The sequence below is a fragment of the Heptranchias perlo genome, chromosome 21 (genome assembly GCF_035084215.1).
Source record: "Heptranchias perlo isolate sHepPer1 chromosome 21, sHepPer1.hap1, whole genome shotgun sequence".
Taxonomy (NCBI): Eukaryota; Metazoa; Chordata; class Chondrichthyes; order Hexanchiformes; family Hexanchidae; genus Heptranchias; species Heptranchias perlo.
This window is the reverse complement of record NC_090345.1, coordinates 36,877,447-36,901,912: the sequence shown is the minus strand read 5'-3', so window position 1 is coordinate 36,901,912 and position 24,466 is coordinate 36,877,447. Positions and strand designations below refer to the sequence as shown.

The 24,466-nt window shown below is 40.8% G+C and overlaps 1 protein-coding gene and 1 long non-coding RNA gene across 2 annotated transcripts in view; one reads left to right on the top strand and one right to left on the bottom strand.

The window, feature by feature from the left end:
* The window catches only part of LOC137340141 (uncharacterized), a 53,915-nt gene extending 33,477 nt beyond the window's left edge, over window positions 1–20,438 (bottom strand). The window contains exon 1 of the long non-coding RNA XR_010966718.1: window positions 20,064–20,438. This is a non-coding gene — a long non-coding RNA (uncharacterized lncRNA). The remainder of the gene's footprint in view (window positions 1–20,063) is intronic.
* hectd2 (HECT domain containing 2) overlaps window positions 19,860–24,466 on the top strand; it is a 109,002-nt gene continuing 104,395 nt past the window's right edge. Inside the window, exons 1-2 of the mRNA XM_068002479.1 lie at window positions 19,860–19,946; window positions 20,056–20,442. Coding sequence (XP_067858580.1) covers window positions 20,323–20,442 — 120 coding nt within the window. The 5' untranslated portion in view covers window positions 19,860–19,946; window positions 20,056–20,322. The remainder of the gene's footprint in view (window positions 19,947–20,055; window positions 20,443–24,466) is intronic.

Genomic DNA, 24,466 nt, shown 5'->3' with positions numbered 1-24,466 from the left:
TGTTTGGGTTTGGAAAAGTTGGGTGTTGCTGTCAGGAATACCATTCTTTTAATGGTTATCATGTATGAAGAATATGCCTTCAAGCAGCATTGCAGAACATTGTGATTTACACAGAGATCGTGGAAACCAGGACGGATATTGGAAGGAATGATAAGTGAGGAAAGTTCAAGTGTAATGGGGAAGGAGCATAATATGTAACTGTTAATGGCTGCTGTGTCTTGCTTCTTCTCTGTTGTGTTCTATTATACAGGACATATAATTCAATGAGCAAAGAAATTGTTGACTAGCGCATCGCAAATACATCTTCCCTACATCATGCCATATCCTCCAGCTGCTGCCTCTTGATCATCCTCAGCTTCATTCTTATCTCCTTTCTGTTTCAGCTGTGGTGTCCAACCAAAAAGAATTCCTCTATCCTTCACAGTGTTGTGTAGCCCCTAGCAGGCTGCTACAATCTTTCCAACATGTTCAGGGACATATTGTAAAGCGCCCCTATTAAATTGTGCTAGATGACACCCCTCACTCTGATGTGTGTCGTACTGGATGATTCTTTGCTTCAGTACAAGAGTTCTCCTGTGCAGATATAAGCCACAGTATTACCATGTAACCTATATCCCCAGAAGCCATCCTGCTATTCCCACTGAAAAGAAGAGGCACATGCAGCCGTCACAAAATGAAGATGAACTACCATGGAACTATATCTGATGCTTGTGGTCATAAACCATCAGTGTGTTGATGGAATTACTTAGAATTTACAGCACAGAAACAGGTCATTCCGCCCAATAGATCTATACTGTGTTTATGCTCCACACGAGCCTCCTCCCACCTTACTTCATCTCACCCAATCAACACATCCTACTATTCCTTTCTCCCTTATGCACTTATCTTGCTTCCCCTTTAATGCATCTATGCTATTTGCCTCAACAACTCCATGTGATAGCGAGTTCCACATTCTCACCACTCTCTGAGTAAAGAAGCTTCTCCTGAATTCCTTATTGGATTTATTAGTGACCATCTTATATTTATGGCCCCTAGTTTTGGACTCCCCCAAAATGGAAACATCTACTCTATCGAACCCTTCATAATTTTAAAGACCCCAATCTGGTCAGCTCTGAGTCTTCTCTTTTCTAGAGAAAGGAACCCCAGCCTGTTTAATCTTTCTTGATAGTTGTACCTTCTCAGTTCTGGTATCATCCTTGTGAATCTTTTTTGCACTTTCTCCAGTACTTCTATATCCCTGAAATGAAATCTCTTGCAGTTGACGAAAACCTCCCAGATTGCTGCTGGCAGCTACATGGGTGAAATCAGTAACTCCCCGAACCTTTGGAGAAACACAGAAATATGGTAAAAGTGGTCTTCTGCTGCTGCTGCTGCTGCCACAGCTCTGGGCTGATGTAGGTGCCAGGATGGAATGTGCCAAAGAAGTGTCAGTAACTTCCTTGTTACAGTGATGGATGACAAACTGACTTATTGCAGATATCACTGAGGGACCAGAAGGCGCCAGCAGCATAAAGCTAAGGACGACGTTGACCTTAACTGGTACTGGAGGTGCTATATGGAGCATGGCAGCAAGCCTGCACAGGTTGTAGTTGTGGGCTGCTGCAGCTTCTTCTTGAGCACTGCTCCTAAGACATATCAAGGTAGCTCTGATGTTTTTGATACAACTGTTGGGTGACTTAATGTCGAATGTGGATTATTTATGCCTCCCATGGAATCTGATTTCCTCAGCTGCCCCTCTTCCAACTCCACATTCCAGTTGGATTTGTGCCCTATGCGTGCTCAGCCAGAAAAACGAATGGAGAAGGTAGAGGAGAATTTAAATCCGAGGGGAATATTAACAAAAATACGTCCATCAAAGAAAAAATAAGGGACAAGTAGCCCGCTAATATAGCCCGCTATATTAAATGAAGAAAGCAAACTATCCATCAGGAACAAGCAGAAGCCAATATACCTCGTAAACTCACTCAGCCAGCTGTAGGCTGCTGTACTGCCAACTTTTAGTGTGAGAAATGTTCGCATGGGTCCTGTGATTCATAAAGCAGTGGGAGATCTCATAAAGTTTCTGCAATGGCTATTAACAAGCAATTAACAACCTCAATTAGTTTCACACACATGACTTGTATTGTCACTGGGCTCAGTAATTCTCTTAAAGTGTGATTTTCTCCAATTAACAGTCAAAATGAAGGCAATCAGTATAACCTTGGACACTACAAATTCTATTGTAGGAATATACCATTTATACATTTATTTACCCTATGAACACAGGATTTCATTGGCTTGTGAAATTTCTCCCTGGTTCTGGAATGCAATTGACCAAAAAAAGCAAGATATCTGTTCAACATTACAAGATGCGATATTCAATCCTGACCAGCTTTCCACAGATGACATCTCAATGGTTCCAGAAGCACAGGAACCATTCTGTTCCTTAGAGTGTTGAACATTCATGTCTGTTCTCGCCCTTTAAAATTTACATGATCCCGTCCATTTTAAAGACTTAGGACACATCAAATTTCAATCTTTATCTCTTCTCTGAATTCTGATGATGCACTAGTGTCCATTGTTCGGGCAAATTTCAACACACAAACTGCTTGTTACAGTATTTAGTAAAAATACTTATGAAAATGATGTACTATCACTTTCACATTTCAAGTGTTACTTCTGCTGAGAACAAAAGGGTAGGATGTCTGATTCTTCAGCTTGGGCTGCAAATTTTATGCTTATACAAATCAGGAAATATTTAATGTTCACCTGAGAGGGCAGACGGGGTCTTGGTTTAACATCTGAAAGACAGCATCTCTGGCAGTGCAGCACTCCCTCAGTACTGCACCAAAGTGCCAGCTTAGATTAGGTGCTGAAGTCTCTGGAGTGGGTTTTGACTCCACGACCTTCTGACTCTTGAGATGAGTGTGCTACTTCTGAGACAAGGCTGACACTTTTTTAAAAACTCTGTCCAGGGATTTTTCTTCATATGGTGCAAAATAAAGGTATCAGTAGATCAAAGGATGGGCATCAATGGTAGTTGAGTTAGTGCTGGAGTCAATGTTGGTGAAGGTGTACTGGGTCACTGCATTGTGCATATGTGGACAGGAGTGTTAGTGCATTGGGCAGATCAGGCACTTAGACGAGGCCCTCTTTATGACAGCCTGACTCTTCCTGGCTGCAAAGATTTTTCAGCAGGGATATCTTTCGGGTGATTTTCAGGATCCCATTCTGCCCTTGGTTACAGGTAGGCCTCCATCTCCATCTACTCCATGGTTAGGTCTTTCTGGATGGAAAATGTGTGCAGCTTCAGCAGACAATGATCTTGGAGCTGAAGCTTAGCTTCAAGATACCCATTGAGTGTTCAATAATGAATGTGGTGATTACATTGGCCTAGTATATCATCACTCAGCTGTTGTTCAGGACTGAAGAGGGTAGTCTTAGTTCTCAAGAACACATCCTTGCAGTTTGTCTTCTTCAAATAGCCCAAGGTCAGGGGACTAACTCAAAAATGAAAATGTCATCAAAAACAAGCATTCACCTGCATAAATTTGTATTGCCGATCATTGACCAGTGATGGAGTGGAGCCCCTTGTAGTTCCTGAAGGCTACGGCATTGTGTGTAGGGGCCAGGTTAGTCACATGGATATCATTAATAAAACCCTGGACTTTAGGGAATCTTACAATTTGAAAACATTTTAGTAGTCTCTCGTTCTGCCACTGGTTTTCCTGGGGAAAGTGATCAAGGTTATCCTGGTGAACAATACATCAGTGAACTGCTTGATACAGCAGTGAAATCTGGATTGACTGACGTTGCTAACGTCCCCTGAGGTAGTTTTACAAGAGCTGCAAGGTTCATAGCTGTGTCCATTTTTAGTGTTTTAGAGATTGTCTGCAGGTTAGATTCCAGAAGATGGCACAACTCCACTTCTCCCTCCCTGGTGAAGTGAACTTACAAAGGCAGTAATTCTCAGACATTCCCAGATAAATGTGCATTAGTCTGTGCACACAGCTGCCTGGGTAAGGACAGTCCACCTCTGGTGGAGCAAACCTACATCTCTTTTGACCATCTTTTACCTCCAAAAATAACTGAGACCATCAGATCATAGGAATTCCTGTGATCTGTTTTTTGATTATAACAATGAAAAATGTGCAAACAAAAATCGAGCAAAAAAAATCCACCTATGAAAAATCTAACAATTCAAACCTTAACTACTAACTTCCTTAAACCCCAGAGTATGCCTGACATTCATTGCTTTATATGGATGAGCTGACAGAAAATAAATGAGAGAAAAGCAGGGAATTGCACGATCACTCATCTTAAATACAATTTCCAGGGATTTGCATAAAATAAAGTTCCTATACAGAAGGCGGGCTGGCAGATTAAGCTCTACACAATTGAGAAGATCCACTGAAAGGGATCTCTGCCAGGTTTCCCATGCTTCACTTGCTCATTCCCTGCCAGTGTTAATAATCCCTCTGGCTAGAAAATGCACCCTAATGTTAACACTTGCTGAGAAGGAAATCAAGTGTGTAACAAGTCATAATAGTTTGTAATGTATTTGATCACCACAAGAGGGTGTGGTAATATAGTTAACATTTGTTTAAGAGGAGTCCCTTCATATTGTTTTACAGATTATATATATATATTCTGTAGCCACAAGAGGTAATGGATTGGTGATGCACATTTTATATGGTTAACTGGCAGCAATGTTTATTATTGGTATGTCAATTGTTTCTAAAATCACTGTAAAATATTATAAGCAGTGCAATGCAATGAGAATAGTCAAACTGCTCAGTTTAAACACCTAGTTGATAAACTCATATTTGATCTGCATGCAGGTTATATCTGATTAATTTATATGGAACTAAAGCTTCATTAAGAGCAAGCTATTTTGTTATTGGCTCTTGTGCATTTTAGTGATATCAGATAACCCTGTTTCCTTAGTCATCTGTACTCTGCGTTATTATTATCAATTAATGCTCACTGTGAATCACAAAAGGTTTAAGTAGCCTATTTAGTTGCATTGTAGAATTGATGGCTGTGGAATGTTTAGTGTAATTTCCTAAACAATGAGATTCTAATTTCAGTAGATCCATCCTGGGGAGATGCTGGGAAGGCAAAAGGAAAAATCAGAGAATGAGTTAACCTGCACCAATCTCAAAGTTTTCTCATAACTGGTTTGGAGTTGTACTGACAATTCCATGGAAGTTTCATTGAAAAGGAGTATCTAGGAGGTGGCAGAGAAATAACTTACAAAGTAGGGGGAGGGGAATAAATTTAAAATGCAAATAAAAGTAAGAATCTGGTATGTCATCTTATTTTAACCATGCTGCTTTGTGTATTCCGTATGAAGTGTGTACAGCTAGTACATTTTGCTTTGTCTATTAAATGATCATGGTATTTTACAATTTCCTCAACTTTAAACCTTTGTTGTCCTGCTGACAATTTGAGATGAAGACACAATATTTGGAGCTGCCAATAATAACCATTGATGTTGTTATGACAATGGTGAGATTAGATACAACCACTGCAAAAGTTCCGTTTTTTCTGATTGCTATTTCTATTCTCATCTATAATTACATAGAATTATGTTTAATTATGTTTATCCTCCACACGAGCCTCTTCCCACCTTACTTCATCTCACCCTATCAACATATCCTTCTATTCCGTTCTTCCTAATGCACTTATCTAGCTTCCCCTTATATGTATCTGTGCTATTCACCTCAACTCCTCCTTGTGGTAGTGCGTTCTACATTCTCACCATTCTCTGAGTACAGAAGTTTCTCCTGAGTTCCTTATTGGATTTATTAGTGACTATCTTATATTTATGGCCCTTAGTTTTGGACTCCTCACAAATGGAAATATCTTCTCTACCTTATCACACCCCTTCATAATTTTTAAAACCTCTATCAGGTCACCCTTCTCTTTTCTACAGAAAAAAGAGCCTTCTCTTTTCTAGAGAAAAGAGCCCCTGCCTGTTCAGTCTTTCCTGGTAGTTATACCCGCAGTTCTGGTATCATCCTTGTAAATCTTATTTCATTTTCTCCAGTGCTTCTATATTCTTTTTGTAATATGGAGACCACAACTGTGTCAACTCTCGAGATTTTCAGCTTAAGAGTCTCTGTTTTTCAAATAGTCAGTCATTCTCTGTTTTACTTCAAAAATTAAAAGCAGACAAGTTCCTTTGGAAACCACTTCTGCCCAGTATATTTGTCTCCCCATCTACTTGTTTAGTGGACATAAAAGATCCAATGGTACTATTCAAGGAAGAGCAGGGGAATTTTCCCAGTGTCCAGTCCAACAATTATCCCTCAACCAACATTAGAACAGATTGTTTGTTCATCTGTCTTATTATTGCTTGTGGGACCTTGCTGTGCACAAATCGGCTGTTATATTTATCTACCTTACAACAGTGACTACACAACAAAAATACTTCATTGGCTGTGAAGTGCTTTGGGGCATCCTGAATATGTAAAAGGCACTATATAAATGCTCACTCGCTCTTTCTTTTGTCTATCTTTGTGACTTGGCTATTAATATAGAAATTTATCTGTTATGGTTTGAAAGGGGTGAGCTGAGGACTGTAGGAGAATTACCCTGAATTGCCTTGAATGTGTTGTGTTAAACGTGTTGTGTGGCACTATCACTGTGCTAAATAGGATAGATTCAGAACAGATCTAACAGCTCAAAACCGGGCACCCATGAGGCGCTGTGGGCTATCAGCTGCAGCAGAATTGTATTCCAGCACAATCTGTAACCTCATGGCCCAGCATATTCCTCATTCTACCATTACCAACAAGCCAGGGGATCAACTCTGGTACAATGAGGAGTGTAGAAGAGCATGCCAGGAGCAGCACCAGGCGTACCTAAAAATGAGGTGCCAACCTGGTGAAGCTACAACTCAGGACTACATGCATGCTAAACAGCAGAAGCAACATGCTATAGACAGAGCTAAGCGATTCCACAACCAGCGGATCAGATCAAAGCTCTGCAGTCCTGCCACATCCAGTCGTGAATGGTGGTGGACAATTAAACAACTAACAGGAGGAGGAGGCTCTGCAAACATCCCCATCCTCAATGATGGCGGAGTCCAGCACGTGAGTGCAAAAGACAAAGCTGAAGCGTTTGCAACCATCTTCAACCAGAAGTGTTAAGTGGACGGTCCATCTCGGCCTCCTCCCGATATCCCCACCATCACAGAAGCCAGTCTTCAGCCAATTCGATTCACTCTACATGATATGAGTGCACTGGATACAGCAAAGGCTATGGGCCCCGACAACATCCCGGCTATAGTGCTGAAGTCTTGTGCTCCAGAACTAGCCGCGCCTCTAGCCAAACTGTTCCAGTACAGCTACAACACTGGCATCTACCCGACAATGTGGAAAATTGCCCAGGTATGTCCTGTCCACAAAAAGCAGGACAAATCCAATCCGGCCAATTACCGCCCCATCAGTCCACTCTCAATCATCAGCAAAACGATGGAAGGTGTCGTCGACAGTGCTATCAAGCGGCACTTACTCACCAATAACCTACTCACCAATGCTTAGTTTGGGATCCGCCAGGACCACTCGGCTCCAGATCTCATTACAGCCTTGGTCCAAACATGGACAAAAGAGCTGAATTCCAGAGGTGAGGTGAGAGTGACTGCCCTTGACATCAAGGCAGCATTTGACCGAGTGTGGCACAAAGGAGCCCTAGTCAAATTGAAGTCAATGGGAATCAGGGGGAAAACTCTCCAGTGGCTGTAGTCAAACCTAGCACAAAGGAAGATGGTAGCGGTTGTTGGAGGCCAATCATCTCAGTCCCAGGACATTGCTGCAGGAGTTCCACAGGGCAGTGTCCTAGGCCCAACCATCTTCAGCTGTTTCATCAATGACCTTCCCTCCATCATAAGGTCAGAAATGGGGATGTTCGCTGATGATTGCAGTGTTCAGTTCCATTCGCAACCCCTCAGATAATGAAGCAGTTCGAGCCCGCATGCAGCAAGACCTGGACAACATCCAGGTTTGGGCTGATAAGTGGCAAGTAACATTCGTGCCAGACAAGTGCCAGGCAATGACCATCTCCAACAAGGGAGAGTCTAACCCATCACCGAATCCCCTGCCATCAACATCCTGGGGTCACCACTGACCAGAAACTTAACTGGACCAGTCATATAAATACTGTGGCTACAAGAGCAGGTCAGAGGCTGGGTATTCTGCGGTGAGTGACTCACCTCCTGACTCCCAAAAGCCTTTCCACCATCTACAAGGCACAAGTCAGGAGTGTGATGGAATACTCTCCACTTGCCTGGATGAGTACAGTTCCAACAACACTCAAGAAGCTCGACACCATCCAGGACAAAGCAGCCTGCTTGATTGGCACCCCATCCATCACCCTAATTATTCACTCCCTTCACCACCGGCGCACTGTGGCTGCAGTGTGTACCATCCACAGGATGCACTGCAGCAACTCGCCAAGGTTTCTTTGACAGCACCTCCCAAACCCGCGAACTCTACCACCTAGAAGGACAAGGGCAGCAGGCACATGGGAACAACACCACCTGCACGTTCCCCTCCAAGTCACACACCATCCTGACTTGGAAATATATCGCCGTTCCTTCATTGTCGCTGGGTCAAAATCCTGGAACTCCGTTCCTAACAGCACTGTGGGAGAACCTTCACCGCACGGACTGCAGTGGTTCAAGAAGGCGGCTCACCACCACCTTCTCAAGGGCAATTAGGGATGGGCATTAAATGCTGGCCTTGCCAGCGACGCCCACATCCCATGAACAAATTTTTTTTAAAAACGTGTCCTCAAAATGGGGTCAGTAATTAGACTTAATGCTGGGAAAGAAAGGGCTAATGCTAATCAAACCATGATGGCTTATAGAAACAAAATATTGCTTACTAGGATAGAAGACAAGCCATCAAGTCCACAGGCCTGGATGATGACTCAATAAGGAGGACATAACAATGCCCTGCTTTATCTGGACTTGTGCATGACCCCTATGTTGGAAAAGATCTGAGAAGTTAGGGAGTAAACAAGCAACCTGGCATGTCATGGTTCTGGTGCTTCTTTCATTTGAAGGATATCAAGGTTGCTAACAGGGCTATGTGAGGTGATTAACACCCGAAGGGCTGAACTCTTTTAACACATGTGTCAGTCAGATTCGTCAATAGAACTGAAGAGGTTTCTTTGGAAATTAAGGATAGATAACAGTGTTTTTGACACTAATGCTCATTTGTGAGTTATCAGTCTTTAGTTCTTAATTTAGTATTAGTTCTTTTGGTCGAAGAAGGTATCGGAGTTTTGTGTCTATTATATGTAAAAGGGTGTCTGTATAATTGGAAACTGCATTTATGACAGAGAGACGAAAGGTTACAGAAGTTAAGATTGTATGGCTATATTAGCCAGAAACAGGCAGTTATAAGTGATATATGATACAGCTCAGGAGCAGAGGATTGAGAAAGAACAGATAGAACCTCTACAGATGGAGGTTTGTCACCTGATGTCTCAGAAGGCTAACACCATCCTCCCAGAAGGTGGTGAGGCGACCAGTTTATCCATACCAGTTCAAAAGGGTGAGGTCGTATAAGTTCTCGAAACATTGCTAACTACAGACATATAGACTCGAATCTATTGAATTGACCCGGCATCTAATGCTGTTAACTTGTCAGGCATCTAAGGAGCCTAATCCTAAATTAAACTCAACAATTTAGATAAATTTCAGACACTGATCTCAACTGTAAATTTATAATCAGTGAGCACTTACTGCTGAATTACTGTTTCATAAGTGAACTGCCTTCATAACCTCTTTTATTTATTTCATCCATTAACCCTATCTACTAATTATTTGCATACTCAATGTTTAATGTTTAAGTGCTGTTAACCATGATTCTAAGATTAATGAACAATTGTTAGCTCATGACTTTTTTGTCTGACTACTTTGATAACTGACAAGACAGGGTTAATTCATTCATTCAGTAGCTTGTGCAGATCGTTATGGGAGGTTGGTAGCATAAATGCTAATATGATCTAAACTGATTGATGTAAGACAGCCTTGCGAGCCACATTGAAACATCATACCTCCTTGGCATAGACTGGGTGGAAAACCGCAGATGGTTACTTAACGATGAGTTACGGTGAAGGGTTAAGAATTTGTCTGGTTCTCTTGATGAATATTCTTGTCAGGGTATTAATACTACTGTTCTTACAGAACCTTAAAAAGTGCAGCATTGCAATAACTTTAGAACCATAGAGGTTTGCATCGTAGAAGAAAACATTCGGCCCATTACATCCATGCCAGTTCTTTGATAGAGCAATTCAAAACTAAACTCACTGTCCAGCTGTCTTCCCTATTGTCCTGTATTTTCCATTGCTTAAAACTTTATCTACTTTTTCCATAAAAATTGCAATGGCCTGTGCCTCAACTATTCTCTGTGGCAAAGCATTCCATGCTCTAATAAATCTGCATAAATACATTTCTCCCAACCTTTCTCCTTGCTCTCTTACTGACTATTTTAAATTGGTACCACCTCACCAATTATTCTCCAAACAGAGAAAACAGTCTATCCCTAGTCATCACATCAAAAGCTTTCATAATTTAAAAAACTCTATTAAATCTCCTCTTTGCATTTTCAGTTCCAATAGAATATTTATATATAGCTTTAATATCCTTTCTATATATATTATTAAATCTATCCTCTTGAACTCTATGCCCAACTTAAAAAATCCAAAATGTTATTGGCCTTTTTCTGGCTTTATTTAGTTGGACTTGCACTTTCAAGGAATTGTGTATTTGAACCCTAGATCTCCCTCTTCATCCACATCCTTCAGCATCTTTCCATTCAGCAATTATTCACATCTTTGTTTTTCCTCCTAAAATGCATTACCATACTCTACTTGGCATTAAACTGTATCTCCCACCTGTCTGCCCATTCCAATTACCTGGCAATGTCCTTCTGGTCTTTTACGGTCCTCCTCGCTATTTGCCAAATCTCATACTTTTATGTTGTCAGCAAATTTCAATATCATGCTCCCTAAGCCAAGTCCAAATCATCCATATATACCAAGAACAAAAGTTAACCTTTCTCCAATTTGACAAATGGCCTTTGCCCTGAATCCTTGTTTCCTGTCCATCAACCAGCTTTCTATCCATTTCTCTTTTACTGTAAGCCTGAATCTTTATTTTTAAAAAGCACAAATAAACAAAGAAATTTGCACTGAAAAGATCATAAGGATATTAATAATTGGTAATGAATGTAAGAAAATAGACAAGGTGCAAACTTCTAAAAAAAAAGTTGTTTGGGAGTGCTTTACCCATATGTATTTGGGGATCAGTTACCATAGTTCAATGGAAAAGTGAATTCCTGGAAATTAAAGTTTTGAAAAAGAACAGATTTTCAGCTAAAAAATCTACTTGTATCTGAAAGACATCATCGTATGTAATAAATTGTGAAATATGATTTAGGGTTGTATGTACAATAAACATTATTCTGGCACAAAAATATTGGCTGAGGTGAAATTTGTCTTGGTTACAAAGGTAACACATGTGACAAATTTATACTTACCAACTATTTATTTGGATGATGGTCCAAGTACAAATTATAAGTGATAGTGTAGTTAATATCATGAGTGAGTGGGGGCGTGGTTCATTTTAAGATTTACATAAAAATAGGAAAGATGGTAGTGTTCAGTGCAAAATAGTTTGATTTACCTTAATTTCTAATAGTTAATGTCTCATTCCTTTGTAACACTGAAAGCATTTATTTTGTTGCCTCTATTGAGATATTTTGATATAGGGCAGATCTTCTGGGGCATTGCTCATGATATATAGAGATTGCATAGAGATCGGCATAGAGATTCTTGCGTACAGCCGGCGCGGACTCGATGGGCCGAATGGCCTCCTTCCGTGCTGTAACCTTTGTATGATTCTATGATTCTAAGAGGGCTGCTAGGCTATGGGGATGGAGGAGGGGAATGGCTGGAAATAGATTTGCAAGGAAGAAAGGGAGGCAGTGAAGTGAGCATTTCTTGATCGGTTCCTGGAAAATTTGAACCAATTAGAAATTTTTATGTGACACATATTTCTCGTGTGACAAACATAACAATATATCTACATATGTTTGTGTATAGATGTAACAAAATCATTTTTTACGAATTGTCACCAACAAATTCCTAGATTTTTTGGGCGGTCAATTGGTTGAGAGAAAACCCTGAAACTTCCCATTGCTTTCTTACAAGAAACTGGGGCCGCAGATGCACGCACATCGCATCCTTGATATCAGCACACATGTTGATTGCGTGTCATCTGGACCTAATTTTCATCAGGGAAAGAAATGAAGGCAGTGCCATCTGGATTTTTGTTTTTTAAGGGCAGCAGGATCATCCTTAGGTACTGCTGCGAGGATTATACTGCTGCAAACATCAGTCTTTTATTCCTAGTTAGGTATGGAACAAGGACACAAGTGTACTGACACAGTTACTGCACTGATAGTCCCCTGAAGATCGAGATCATCCATCAAAGGCTAGCTCAGGTCGCATACCAAGACATTATTTGCTGAAACTTTTCCTCTGCTCATAACCACCCATAATAAACACAGGGCCCAGAAAATTCACAGCTGATGTGGCATACTCCTGCTGTAACTTTGAAGAGAGTACACTGGAACAGCCAGAAATTATTCTGGACCCCAGTGTAACTGGATCCTGGCCTTGCACCAAAGTTTCCTGTATGGCCTGTTGAGGGCCAACCTCCACCTGCCCTAAACATGACCATTAATGTAGGAGGGGGCAGGGCTGGTGGCAGGGACTCCAAACATTGGAGTTCTCATATCTAGGTCCTTCATTGGGACCTGGCTTATGGACAGCACCACAGACAGGAATGGAAGAGGGGCCCACCTGGAGTTGAGGCTGGGATCAAATTCTCAACCCCCAAAAAAGAGCCAGATCTTTTTAATGGGCCAGAAATTGCACAGAGCGGTGAGGCAACTCCCATCATAGTTCCTGAAAATGTAATTAATGAAAATGCGGGCTCTGTGGCGTCGGATTGCTTGAATTTGAACTTTAAACAAAATGTGCGCTTTCAACCGAGCCTCTGAGCAGCGTGAGTTGCCGCACGGCTGGAAACGTCTGTGAGGAGAAGACACGCCCACAAAATCTGTCAGGAAGAGAAGTTACACCCATAGATTCAGGCTGCATTGCTCTAACAGGGAAACAGATAGATGTCATTCATTTAAAGTTAGTATTCTGGATGTCGTTGTAAATAAAAAATTTATGTCTGTTTTATAAAAAGACAAAGAAATAATTGAATTAAATTAATGAGACAGCAGGGAAAAGTAAAATAAAAGTTTTAATTTTTCAATTTAATTTTTTTTAATGACTAAAATCTATTAAAATAAGGAGTAATATGAGACTCCACATTTTTAAAAGTTAATATTTAGTTGTTTGGCAGTCATTAAGACTAACCGCGCTTTTAAAACTTAATTTAGACCTGGTATTTTTAAGCATACTTGTTTGGTGGCGTAATTAGTTACTTTCCAGCTAGGCAGGTAAGCAAATTGACGTTTTTTCAATGATTTCTCTGATTGCGTGCGATGGCCCTTTAATTCGAAGCTGTCATATCGTGGGCGAACCACTAGGAGCAAGTTCATGATTTTCGCGTTTTACTGCGCGTGTGCAAACGAGAGAACCTGCTCCTTCAATTCACCACAAAAACTGAGCGCTGTGGAGCTCCTCCGTTATTTCAGGAGCGATTTCTGGCCCATTATAATTATTTTTGCCTGAAGCCCCCTTACCAAGGGCAACATCATGTGTCTGTGGGGGAAAATCCAGCAATCTCCCCAATGGTGTGGGTAGCTACAAATGGCAGTCTAATTATAAAATCTCCCCCCAATCCTGGAAAATCTGCTGGAATCAGTAGCTAAAATCCTCAACGAGCACGACCTTGATCTAAGTGCCAGGATCACTGACCTGTGGGTTTTTAGGGCCAGGTGATTGCAAGTCTACCACAGAGGGTTAACTTTGTTCTTATCTTCCATCATCAGCCATGTCACCTTGGAGCCAACTGGACTGAGACCCTGTTTATCTCTCTCAGTGTAGTCATTAGACAACTGACAAGTGCAGGTTTGGGCCCTTGCTAGGTGGGCAAGAGATACCAGAAGATCTTCAAAAGTGACGTAGTGAGCAGCACACTTCATCATAAAATGTCACCATCCTCCTAGCCACAATATGGGGCACATCATAACCCACTGAATGGCAGTTCCACCAATTGGAGATGTGAAAGTTTAGCAGCAACTGCTTTCCTTTCCGTAAAGAGTATGGGGTCTCCGAAATCTTTATTAGTCTTGAAGGGATGTTAGAAATTTCAATGTCTAGGAAATTAACAGACGCAGGAAAATGTCAGCAAGACACTTAGGGCTACATTGTAAAACACTGTGGTAACTGTGAACTTTAGCTTTTAGTTCCCATGGTTATTAACTTAGATGATTTAGGGTGTAGGAGAGTCGGAAATAATTTAGCAACTCGAGGGAAAAGATTTTTAAGCCAAGTTAGAATTCTTATGTGAAGTGACTTATGATGCATGTAGTGCTGACTGGGTAATTTAATCTATAATTACATTGCTTGTTAATTTGATCATATTAACAAAGCAATATCTTCACATCAATATTTTTTCCCCAGAGCCATCAACATCAGGGAAATTGTTAGGAGTGATGATTATGATCTGTTCGTCTGCTCCCCTATCATTTTCCCTCTGCTGCCAAAATCCTTTATTAGCTCAAGGCTCTCCTTGCTTTCCTTCCTGGCCTCTCCACTTCCACCCTCCATTAACCATAAATCACCTAGGACGCTGTGTCTGCATTCTCACCCACACTAATGCTCACATCCCCATCATCCCAATCCTTGCCAAGCTCCTCTGAATCCCCAGGAAATTAATTTCTAAGTTTCTCGTCCATGCCTTCATCTCCATCCACAACCTCGCTCTGTTATCTCCTCCAGGTATTATGTCACTGCGTGCATCCTCTGACACTGGCCTACTTCTCGTTCACCACTCACTCAACTCTACCATTGGCATCTGCTTCCTTAGTTATTATTACCCTGGTTCCGGAGTTCCCCCCACCTCAGCATCCTTGTTATCTCCATCCCTGCCTTCAAAAGCCTATTCGCATTGTCCATGCTTGTGGACAGAAATGCTCAAAATTGGAACTCCTCACCACATCCATCCTGCACATCCTTAGTCCGGTAGCAAATGCACTGGACAGGCCCCACTCCTCTCCTTGTGCGCTTCCATTGCTAATGACCCAGACTGGATTATCTGCATACTAGAGGAAAGAACTCTGGTAAGAACAGGAGTTCCTAACTCCAGTATAGACAGATGACAGTTTATGCCATTATTAGTGGAAGTGTGCAAAGAGGAGTGGGTCCTGTCCAATGCATCAGCCACTGGACTCAGGTCGGATCAGGCAGAGAGGGGGAATAGATGCTCAAGGGGAGGGGTGGAGAGGGGATAGAATGCGTGGCAAGGGGAGGGGACAAAATGCATTGAAAAGAGGGAAATGAATAGGAAGGAGAGTGTGAATGGCAGTGAAGGGTGAAATAGATTTCAATGAAGGGAAGGGTTTTATATAGTCCTGATACGGCTAGTAGCATGGTGGAGGTTCATATTAGAGCACCAATGTATAGCTCTACAGGACAAAGGGATGCAGATTCAAGTCTCTGTTCTGCTCCATTCATGTTGTCATGCCCATTGCTTGGGCAGTTGCTTGGAAAGGAACAGGTGTATGCCTCGGGAAGGAGAGAAAGCAAAAATCAGAAGAGGGATTGTACTAGGCCATTGTTGTACACCTCCTAGTAGGTGGTCAACAATATAGTATGGTAAAGAACCTGAGAGAGGAATATAGGGAAAAACAGAGAGTGGGTATCCTTTACTGGAGGGTAACTATGCCGTCAAAAATATTCATAAAGAGCATCATTTGAGCAAATTACTATTATGAAGTAATGCCAACGATAGTGTTTAAATAAAATGAAGTATTGACTCTTCCTCAAAAGTTGTAAATTATTAATGTAGGTTTTCTAATCTGAGATCTTGGAACTTAGATTGAAGTCAAGAAAAGATCATTTTAATAATAAATGACCTACCAATTTAAGAAACAAGAAATCAAATTGCTTCAGAGAGTTTCAGGGATTTCTCACCCTCCATCTTCACACAAAGTGTAAGTCTTAAACTTGGTGATGTAACAGGCATTGTGCTGAAATGCCTTGGATTTGATGTGGTTATTTGAGATATGAATGGATGTGTAAGCCTATAGTTCTTTTTTGTGTCTATGTGTATATGTGTGTGTACATATATATATACAGACACATATAAGGTGGCAAACAACAGAGTGGAGACCGACGCGGCTGTAATGAGAACAGATGTCTCACACATTGACTCTGATAGCTTCAGCACAAGATTTGGGACTTCAGCAAAGTGTTGGTTCACTCTGCACTTGAACTTTTGTATCCAAGGGACACAATTGCAGCCAACAACACAGCCTGGATGAGAGTTCCAAAGGCAGTAAATATGATTTGTGAACTACTGGGATTCTATGCTGACTTCTTGGATTAGTACAGAATGTTGAGATGCAGCTGCAGCAGTTCTTCTGCTGTAAACATTTAGCTGGCGTAGTGCCAGTTACTCCCATGATGCTGCTCTTGACCAAGAACTGGAACACATCTCTCTGATATAGAAAACTGACTCAAATATCATCAAATCTACTGGCCTACACGGTTTTGGACTGCACTCTGTTCAGGAACTAGAGATTTTTTTTCTCTGTAGCTTACCAAACAGGGCCACAGAGCTGCATGGGTAGAGATTGTCTTCTTAGAAAACTGGAGTTGTTGATTATGAGAACCTGGATAATTTTTAATCTTCTATTAGCTTTTCAAGCCATCTTTATCATTGTTTGCATCAGCATAGTTCAATTATGCTTGTAATGCTAAGGAGCTGAATATTTGCAACTAAAGAGAGATTCATACCTTTATAGAGATTGCTGGGCAAAATCAATAGGGTTATTGACTTGATCTTGTTAATGATGAAGGTATCATGATTTGACCGCCCGTTGTCTGATTTGGTACATAACCACTTTCAGTCATTTTGGTCACCGCTTGCCTTTCCGTTGCGGAATTAACAATTTCATTCAGCTTTCCTTTATGATTTCTATCAGTAACATGGAGTCTGGTCCAGGTATTTTTACTGGTCATGCCACCATTTTAATATCTAATCTGAGCACTGGAATGAAGGATGGACAAGAGGGGTTGGGAGGCGCCAAAATGGGGAAATTTTGATCAGTCGATTTTGTCTAACATAATTTGATTTTGTAACCACAAAATTATTTTTGAGCTCTCAATATTAACAATCTGCCTTCCTCAGACTCTAGTTATATCACATAACTTCTCAATTATTAGATCATCATAATAGTCTCACTACTCAACAGGAAAAAGTTTTGTCCCAGGTTGACTGCACTCTACTCAGGAAAATGATTCGTAGTTGTCATTTACATCTTTTACTGACTAACTCCATGGTTAATCCGTACAGTCTCAATATATTTGAGGATTCAATCAAACAATAGCCCAGGCATATATATTTCATTAATAACTTGTAATAACTAGCCTTTTGTTTGGAGGCACGTCAGTCTTCAGCTTCAAAAAGGCAGAGAATTTGTGGCTTAATTAAGAAGCAACCTTTTTTCCTTCTCCAGTTTTCAAATGATCTACCATCACCCACTACTCAGCCTCGCATAATAAATTGGTACTTGGATAAAGCACTGGACATCTGCTGACATCTGTGGAACTATACCCGTTCATGAAAAGGGGAGAAAAATTGAAGGAGAAACTTATCCTCTCTCCAACAGCACCCATCTAAAAATTATCCTGTGGAAGAAATTGCTTTTTCAGCTGATCAATAACTTCATGCAATAGTCCAAAAGCTGTAAAAATCCCATGATTTTTTTGATCAGAATTGAGCCACCTTATTTTAGTGTTAAACCCAGTTAAGCAATTCTTTTTCCCCAAAAGATGAACTCAAGAACTCATTTAACCCAATTAAACCATAAAATGTCAATGTTGACATACTGCAGCTATGATGTGGTGCACGTAACCATTTCCTCTGTATCAGTTGGGAGCATTTGATCTTCTTTGTAACAATGGGCACTATCAATATAAAACCTACCTTCTGTCACCTGCATCACGTACCAGTGGCTGAATGAAGTTCCTTGGAGGAGGAAGCACCAAAGGTACAGCTAACAAAATGCATATCAACTTCTTTTAGCATATTATTTACTTAAAATGTTGTACTTGTTCCTTCCAAAATTGTTTTGCTGAAAAGGATTGTACATTTATTATTTCCAAGGGTTTTTTCTTTGCTGATTAAAACTAAAATTTTCTGATCACTCTTTGTTTTACTTTTTGACCCAGCAAAAGAATATATTTAAATACAGCTGATTCCACGTGATTTTTCTGATCTGAATTGATAAAAAATAAGACCTGGCAATCAGAAAAGCCGAGTAATAATGTATTGGAGTTGATCCTAAGCTAAATGCAACTTGTTCAGAGTCACGATTGATAATCCCCATTATAAACAATTACACTTACCTACTACAGACCCAAAGCAGTAATCATCAGGTTGAAATTGAATTAGGTTTCTTTAAGATGGTAATATTTTGAAAAATTGTGAAGATTACAGCTTTAACTAAAATTCTATTTATAATGCTGTAGGCAAAGCATGATTTTCCATTATGCATGTGCTCTTAATAAGTATAAGCACAATTGCCAATGCTATAAAACCAAAAGCCAAAATGCCTTATTATTTGCAAATCACTTCAAAGTATTTTGAATAATTTTCTTCCTCTGTTTGAATGAAATGTTTTTCTGAATACTCATCAATTTTGATTGATTCGCATTCATCTTAATCATTTCCTTTTCTCTTGGCATAACTTGATCTTTGTTTTTATTATACTCTTATAAAAGAGCTACAATTTGTAAGAAAATACTTTCAGTGTTGGCCGTTTGTGGAGCAAAATATTCAGCAGGTGACTGCAGCTGGCAATATGAAATTGCTGTTCACTGAAGTCATAAAACCGTGATTACCGACTGCATAATATAGGTGAAAATGTTTTATATTTTAAATAAACATAATTAAATTATATAAAAAATTGACTGAGATTTCTAGACCATAAACTTTTGTTAAAACCTTGTCAATATTTATGACAAAAGTAAACAATTTCAGTTTTCTTGTACAAACAACAAACTAATTTTGATCTATTTTGATACTTATGTGTGGGTGACCAATTCAATGCTTTCATCTTTTATCACTGTTGGTAAAAAAATGAATAAAAAGGAAACCTCCAATTGTACATTTATTCAGTTGCTGCACATGTGCAATTAAGGAAAATTAGCTTTAAGTGGAGGAACTAAAATTTGCATTATAGTCGTTAACAACATAAAATACATTGAACAAAGGAGTGATGCCACTCCCAATGAGTTTGATGGGTTGTTCAGAATTCGTCTCCACTAAGAGTGGGATTGGGTTTCAGTCAGTTCCCCAAATCACCAGATTGTACAATATAGTCCCGTTCGGAATTAAACAGACCTGACAAGTGCCATCCATTGGGAGTGATATTTATTCTTTTATTTTAATAGGTGGCACTCAAAAAAATAATGCAACTGCACCTTCGATGAATTTGCAAATGGTGTGAACTTTTACATCTCACGAACCGTGCCGCCAACATTGTTTCTGTGTCTTTCATTACTTGCTCCCCCTCCCTCTATATCGTCCAATGCAGCTCCTTCGTACTCCTGCACCTGACCAAAGCGGCCGGGTGCTCGCGCGCAGGCGCACGTCCCCGGAGCGCGAGCACGGTCAAGGGCCCCGCCTGCCGCGCGAGCACAGCTGAGCAGTGACAAATAGCCCTGGGAAAAATACATGCAACCCAGAGGCAAATACCAAGGTGTGAATGTGCACTGGTCCCCAGACTGACTGATTATATATATACACACACACAGAGTTTGTGCACAGCTTTTAATTTTTTTCTTTAAATATGCATTCCTGTGTTGCAGGGACTCACCCTCGGCTGGCTGGCTCCTTCCATTCCTCAGTGTTTTTCGGCTTGCTTCTGACAGATTGCAGCCGCTCACCTGGGACTGACCGACTTCTGCGCGAATAATCTCCTCCCTCGTTCCCTGCCTCCTCCCAGGGGGGGTTGCTGAAGACCTGTGGCGTTTGCAGCGCTGCTGGCCTCTAAGGCGCAGATGGTTGATCTGGCAGCGGCTGCCTCTTCGCACTTGGGGCTGTGACTCCTCGCCCGTCGCCGCTGATCCGAAAACATGAATGAAGAGCATTCGAGTTCATCGGGTTCTGCCGAAGGGAAAGGGAGAGAGAGGGAGAAACTTCCACCCATAGTGACAGCCTCGCCAAATGCACACCCGTCCGCCACGGCACTTGGGGTATGTTTCAGGAAAGCAGGAATGGCTCCGTAGTAATAGTAAATTCATTCAATCAGTCAATAGTTTGTACAAGATGAATCCAGTACTGTAGTGAATTGTCACGATTAAAGAGTATCCTGTAAGGAAACTGGTAAAATGGCTGCTCAGAAACTCATAGCAATGATCCCAAAGGGCAGTAATTAAAAGAAACCTTAAATCTGTGTTTTATTTATAATTATTAAATGTGATTGATTTATTAAATGAAGACCAGAAACAACAATGTGGTTGAAGTTGTGGATTGGGACATTAGAACCCTCCCCTCGCAAGCTGCCACTGGCCCATTGTGACATGTTTGGCACTTTCAACTAAAAAAACTTTCAGACTGTGGCAGATGAAATTATTAGCTGCGAGAGTCGATTTAGAAATTGCGACGTGTAGAATTATAAAGTATTTGTTGTAATTTTGATTTAATCTGTTTTCTAGAGAGTGCCACACAAAAGTAGCCTATTTGATTATAGAGGAGCTATTATGCTACTGGGTGTATACTGTAGACCCAACAAATAGTGGGAAGGAGATAGAGGAGCAAATTTGCAGGCAAATTACAGAAAGATGCAAGAACTATAGAGTAGTGATAATGGGGGACTTCAATTATCCCAATACAGGCTGGGACAGTAACAGTGTAAAGGGCAAAGAGGGGGATGAATTCCTGAAATGTGTACAGGAGAACTTTCTGGAACAACAAGGAAGGAAACAGTGCTGGGTCCAGTTCTGGGGAATGAAGTGGGGCAGGTGGAGCATTTGAGGAACAGTGATCATAATATTAGGTTTAGAATAGTTATGGAAAAGGACAAGGAACAATCAAATGTGAAAATACTTAACTGGAGGAGGGCAAGTTTCAGTGAGTTAAAAAGGGATCTTGTCCGGGTGGATTGGAATCAAAAATTGGCAGGCAAAACAGCATTTGAACAATGGGAGGCCTTCAAGGAGGAGTTGGTTCGGGTGCAGAGTAATCACATTTCTACGAAAGGGAAAAGTAGGAAAAGTAGGGCATCCAAAGCTAGAGCTCCCTAGATGACTAAAGATATAGAGATTAAAATCAATCAGAAAAAGGAGGCTTATGGCGAGTGTAGGTTCATAATACAGAAAGTACAGAGGAGATCTAAAAAAGGGAATAAGAGGGGCAAAGAAAGCGTAAGAGAATAGATTAACGGCTAATATAAAAGGGAACCCAAAAGTCTTTTATAAACATATAAATAGTAAAAGGGTAGTCAAAGGAAGGGTAGGACGGATTCTGGACAAAAAAGGAGGTCTACTTGTTGAGGCAGAGGGCATGGCTGAGGTACTAAATGAATACTTCACATTCGTCTTCACTAGAGAAGAGGATGCTGCCATTGCAGCAGTAAAGGAGGAGGTAGTAGCAATACTGGATAGGATAATAATAAATAAAGAGGAGGTACTTAAAAAATTGGCAATACTCAAAGTAGAAAAGTCACCCGGTTCAGATGGGATGCATTCTAGGTTAGTGAGGGAAGTAAGGGTGGAAATTGCAGAGGCTCCGGCTACAATCTTCCAATCCTCCTTAGATATGGACACGGTGCCAGTGGACTGGAGGGGCAAATGTCACACTCCTGTTCATAAAAGGGGAGAGGGATAAACCTAGCAATTACAGGCCAGTCAGCCTAACGTTGGTGGTGGAGAAACTTTCAGAGACAGTAATCCAGGACAAAATTATTCGGCACTTGGAAAAGTATGTGCTGAAAGTCAGCATAGATTTGTTAAAGGAAAATCGTGTTTGACTAACTTAATCGAGTTCTTTGATGAAGTAACGGAGAGGGTTGATGAGGGAAGTGTGATTGATGTGTGTATGGATTTTCAAAAGGCATTTGATAAAGTACCACATAATAGATTTGTTAGTAAAATTAAAGCCCATGGGATTAAAGGGACAGTGGCAGCGTGGATACAAAATTGGCTAAGGGACAGAAAGCAGAGAGTAGTGGTGAACGGTTGTTTTTCAGACTGGAGGGAAGTATACAGTGGCGTTCCCCAGGGGTCAGTGTTAGGACCACTGCCTTTTTTGATATATATATTAATGATCTGGACTTGTGTATAGTGGGTATAATTTCAAAGTTTGCAGATGACAGAAAAGTTGGAAATGTAGTGAACGATGTGGAGGATAGTAACAGAGTTCAGGAGGCCATAGACAGGTGAAACGGGCAGACGCATGGCTGATGAAATTTAACGCAGAGAAGTGTGAAGTGATACATTTTGGTAGGAAGAATGAGGAGAGGCAATATAAACTAAATGGTACAATTTTAAAGAGGGTGCAGGAGCAGAGACACATGGGGGTGCACATAGACAAATCTTTGAAGGTGGCAGGACAAGTTGAGAAGGTTGTTTTTTTAAAAAAAAGCATATGGGATCCTGGGCTTTATTAATAGAGGCATGAAGTACAAAAGCAAGGAAGTTATGCTAAACCTTTATAAAACAATGGTTAGGGCTCAGCTGGAGTATTGTGTTCAATAATGGGTACCACACTTTAGGAAGGATATCCAGGCCCTCGAGAGGGTGCAGAAGAGATTTAGTAGAATGGTACCAGAGATGAGGGTCTTCAGTTATGTGGAGAGACTGGAAAAGCTGGGGTTGTTCTCCTTTTAGAGCAGAGAAGGTTAAGGGGAGATTTGATAGAGGTGTTCAAAATCATGAAGGGTTTTGATAGAGTAAATAAAGAGAAACTGTTTCCAGTGGCAGAAGGGTCAGTAACCAGAGGACACAGATTTAAGATGATCAGCAAAAGAACAAGAGGCGACATGAGGAAACATTTTTTTACGCAGCGAGTTGTAATGATCTGGAATGCACTGCCTAAAAGGGTGGTGGAAGCAGATTCAATAGTAACTTCCAAAAGGGAATTGGATGAATACATGGAGGGAAAACATTTACAGGGCTATGGGGAAAGAGCAGGGGAATGGGACTAATTGAATAGCTCTTTCAAAAAGCTGGCAGAGGCACAATGGGCCGAATGGCCTCCTCCTGTGCTGTACCTACTATGATCCCCCAATTATGATTTGGCTTCTTCAACTAGCTGTCAAATATACCTGAGGAATTCATTTGGAACTTGTTAGCCAGTGTTTGATCAATTATGCTTAAAATCTGCAACTCTGTAAATGTTAACTGTTGATTGATGGTATAACATGTGAGTGTAGTGATAAAGTTCTACATGTCTATTTGGATATTTTCATTACAAAACAGTATTTTAAAAATGGATTATTTAATCTGCAAATATCAGCTTGTGTAATATTTTACTGATGTTGAAAACTTCTAATTGTGAGTTTTTAATGAATAGGTATGCTGAAATATTTGTCCATTTGTCTCTGGAAGATGAACTTAATTTTAGAACTGGAAAAAGGAATGTTTCTAAAAAGCTAAGAGGAAGGTGCATGTTTAAATTTTCCAATTGTGATCATGTTTGCAACAGACAACTAAAATATTGTATTGTAGTAATATAACGTGAACTTCAGCTGATTTTATAGTTCTGTCAATCGTAAATTTTTCTGGAGGTTAATTTTTAACGCAAGTTAATCACGGAAGTTACACAGAAAGTTCACTTTTGGGCTACAATTTAACACAACAATTTGCATTTATATAGCGCCTTTAATGGCCCAAGGCACTCCATAGGAGCTGAATCGGGCAAAATTTGACAACAAGCCAAAGAGCAATATGACAGGTGACCAAAAGCTTGGTCAAAGTGATAGTTTTTAAGGATCATCTTAAAGGAGGAGCGAGAGGTAGAGAGGCGGAGAAGTTTAGGGAGGGAATTCCAGAACTTATGGCCTAGACGACTCAGTCGTAGGGCAAAGGAAGTGGGGGATGTCTCGAACGCCACTTAGAGGCAGCCAGCACCTCTTAAAGGGGAGGTCCACTGTGGCTGCAGAGAGCAGGAAACGGGTAAAAAGGCAATGCAGCATTTGAGGCTATGGTCAAGGCTGTTGGCAAGAGAAGGAGATGATGTTCCCCTCCGGGGGCAGAAAGCCCTCGAGGCAAGACCTCA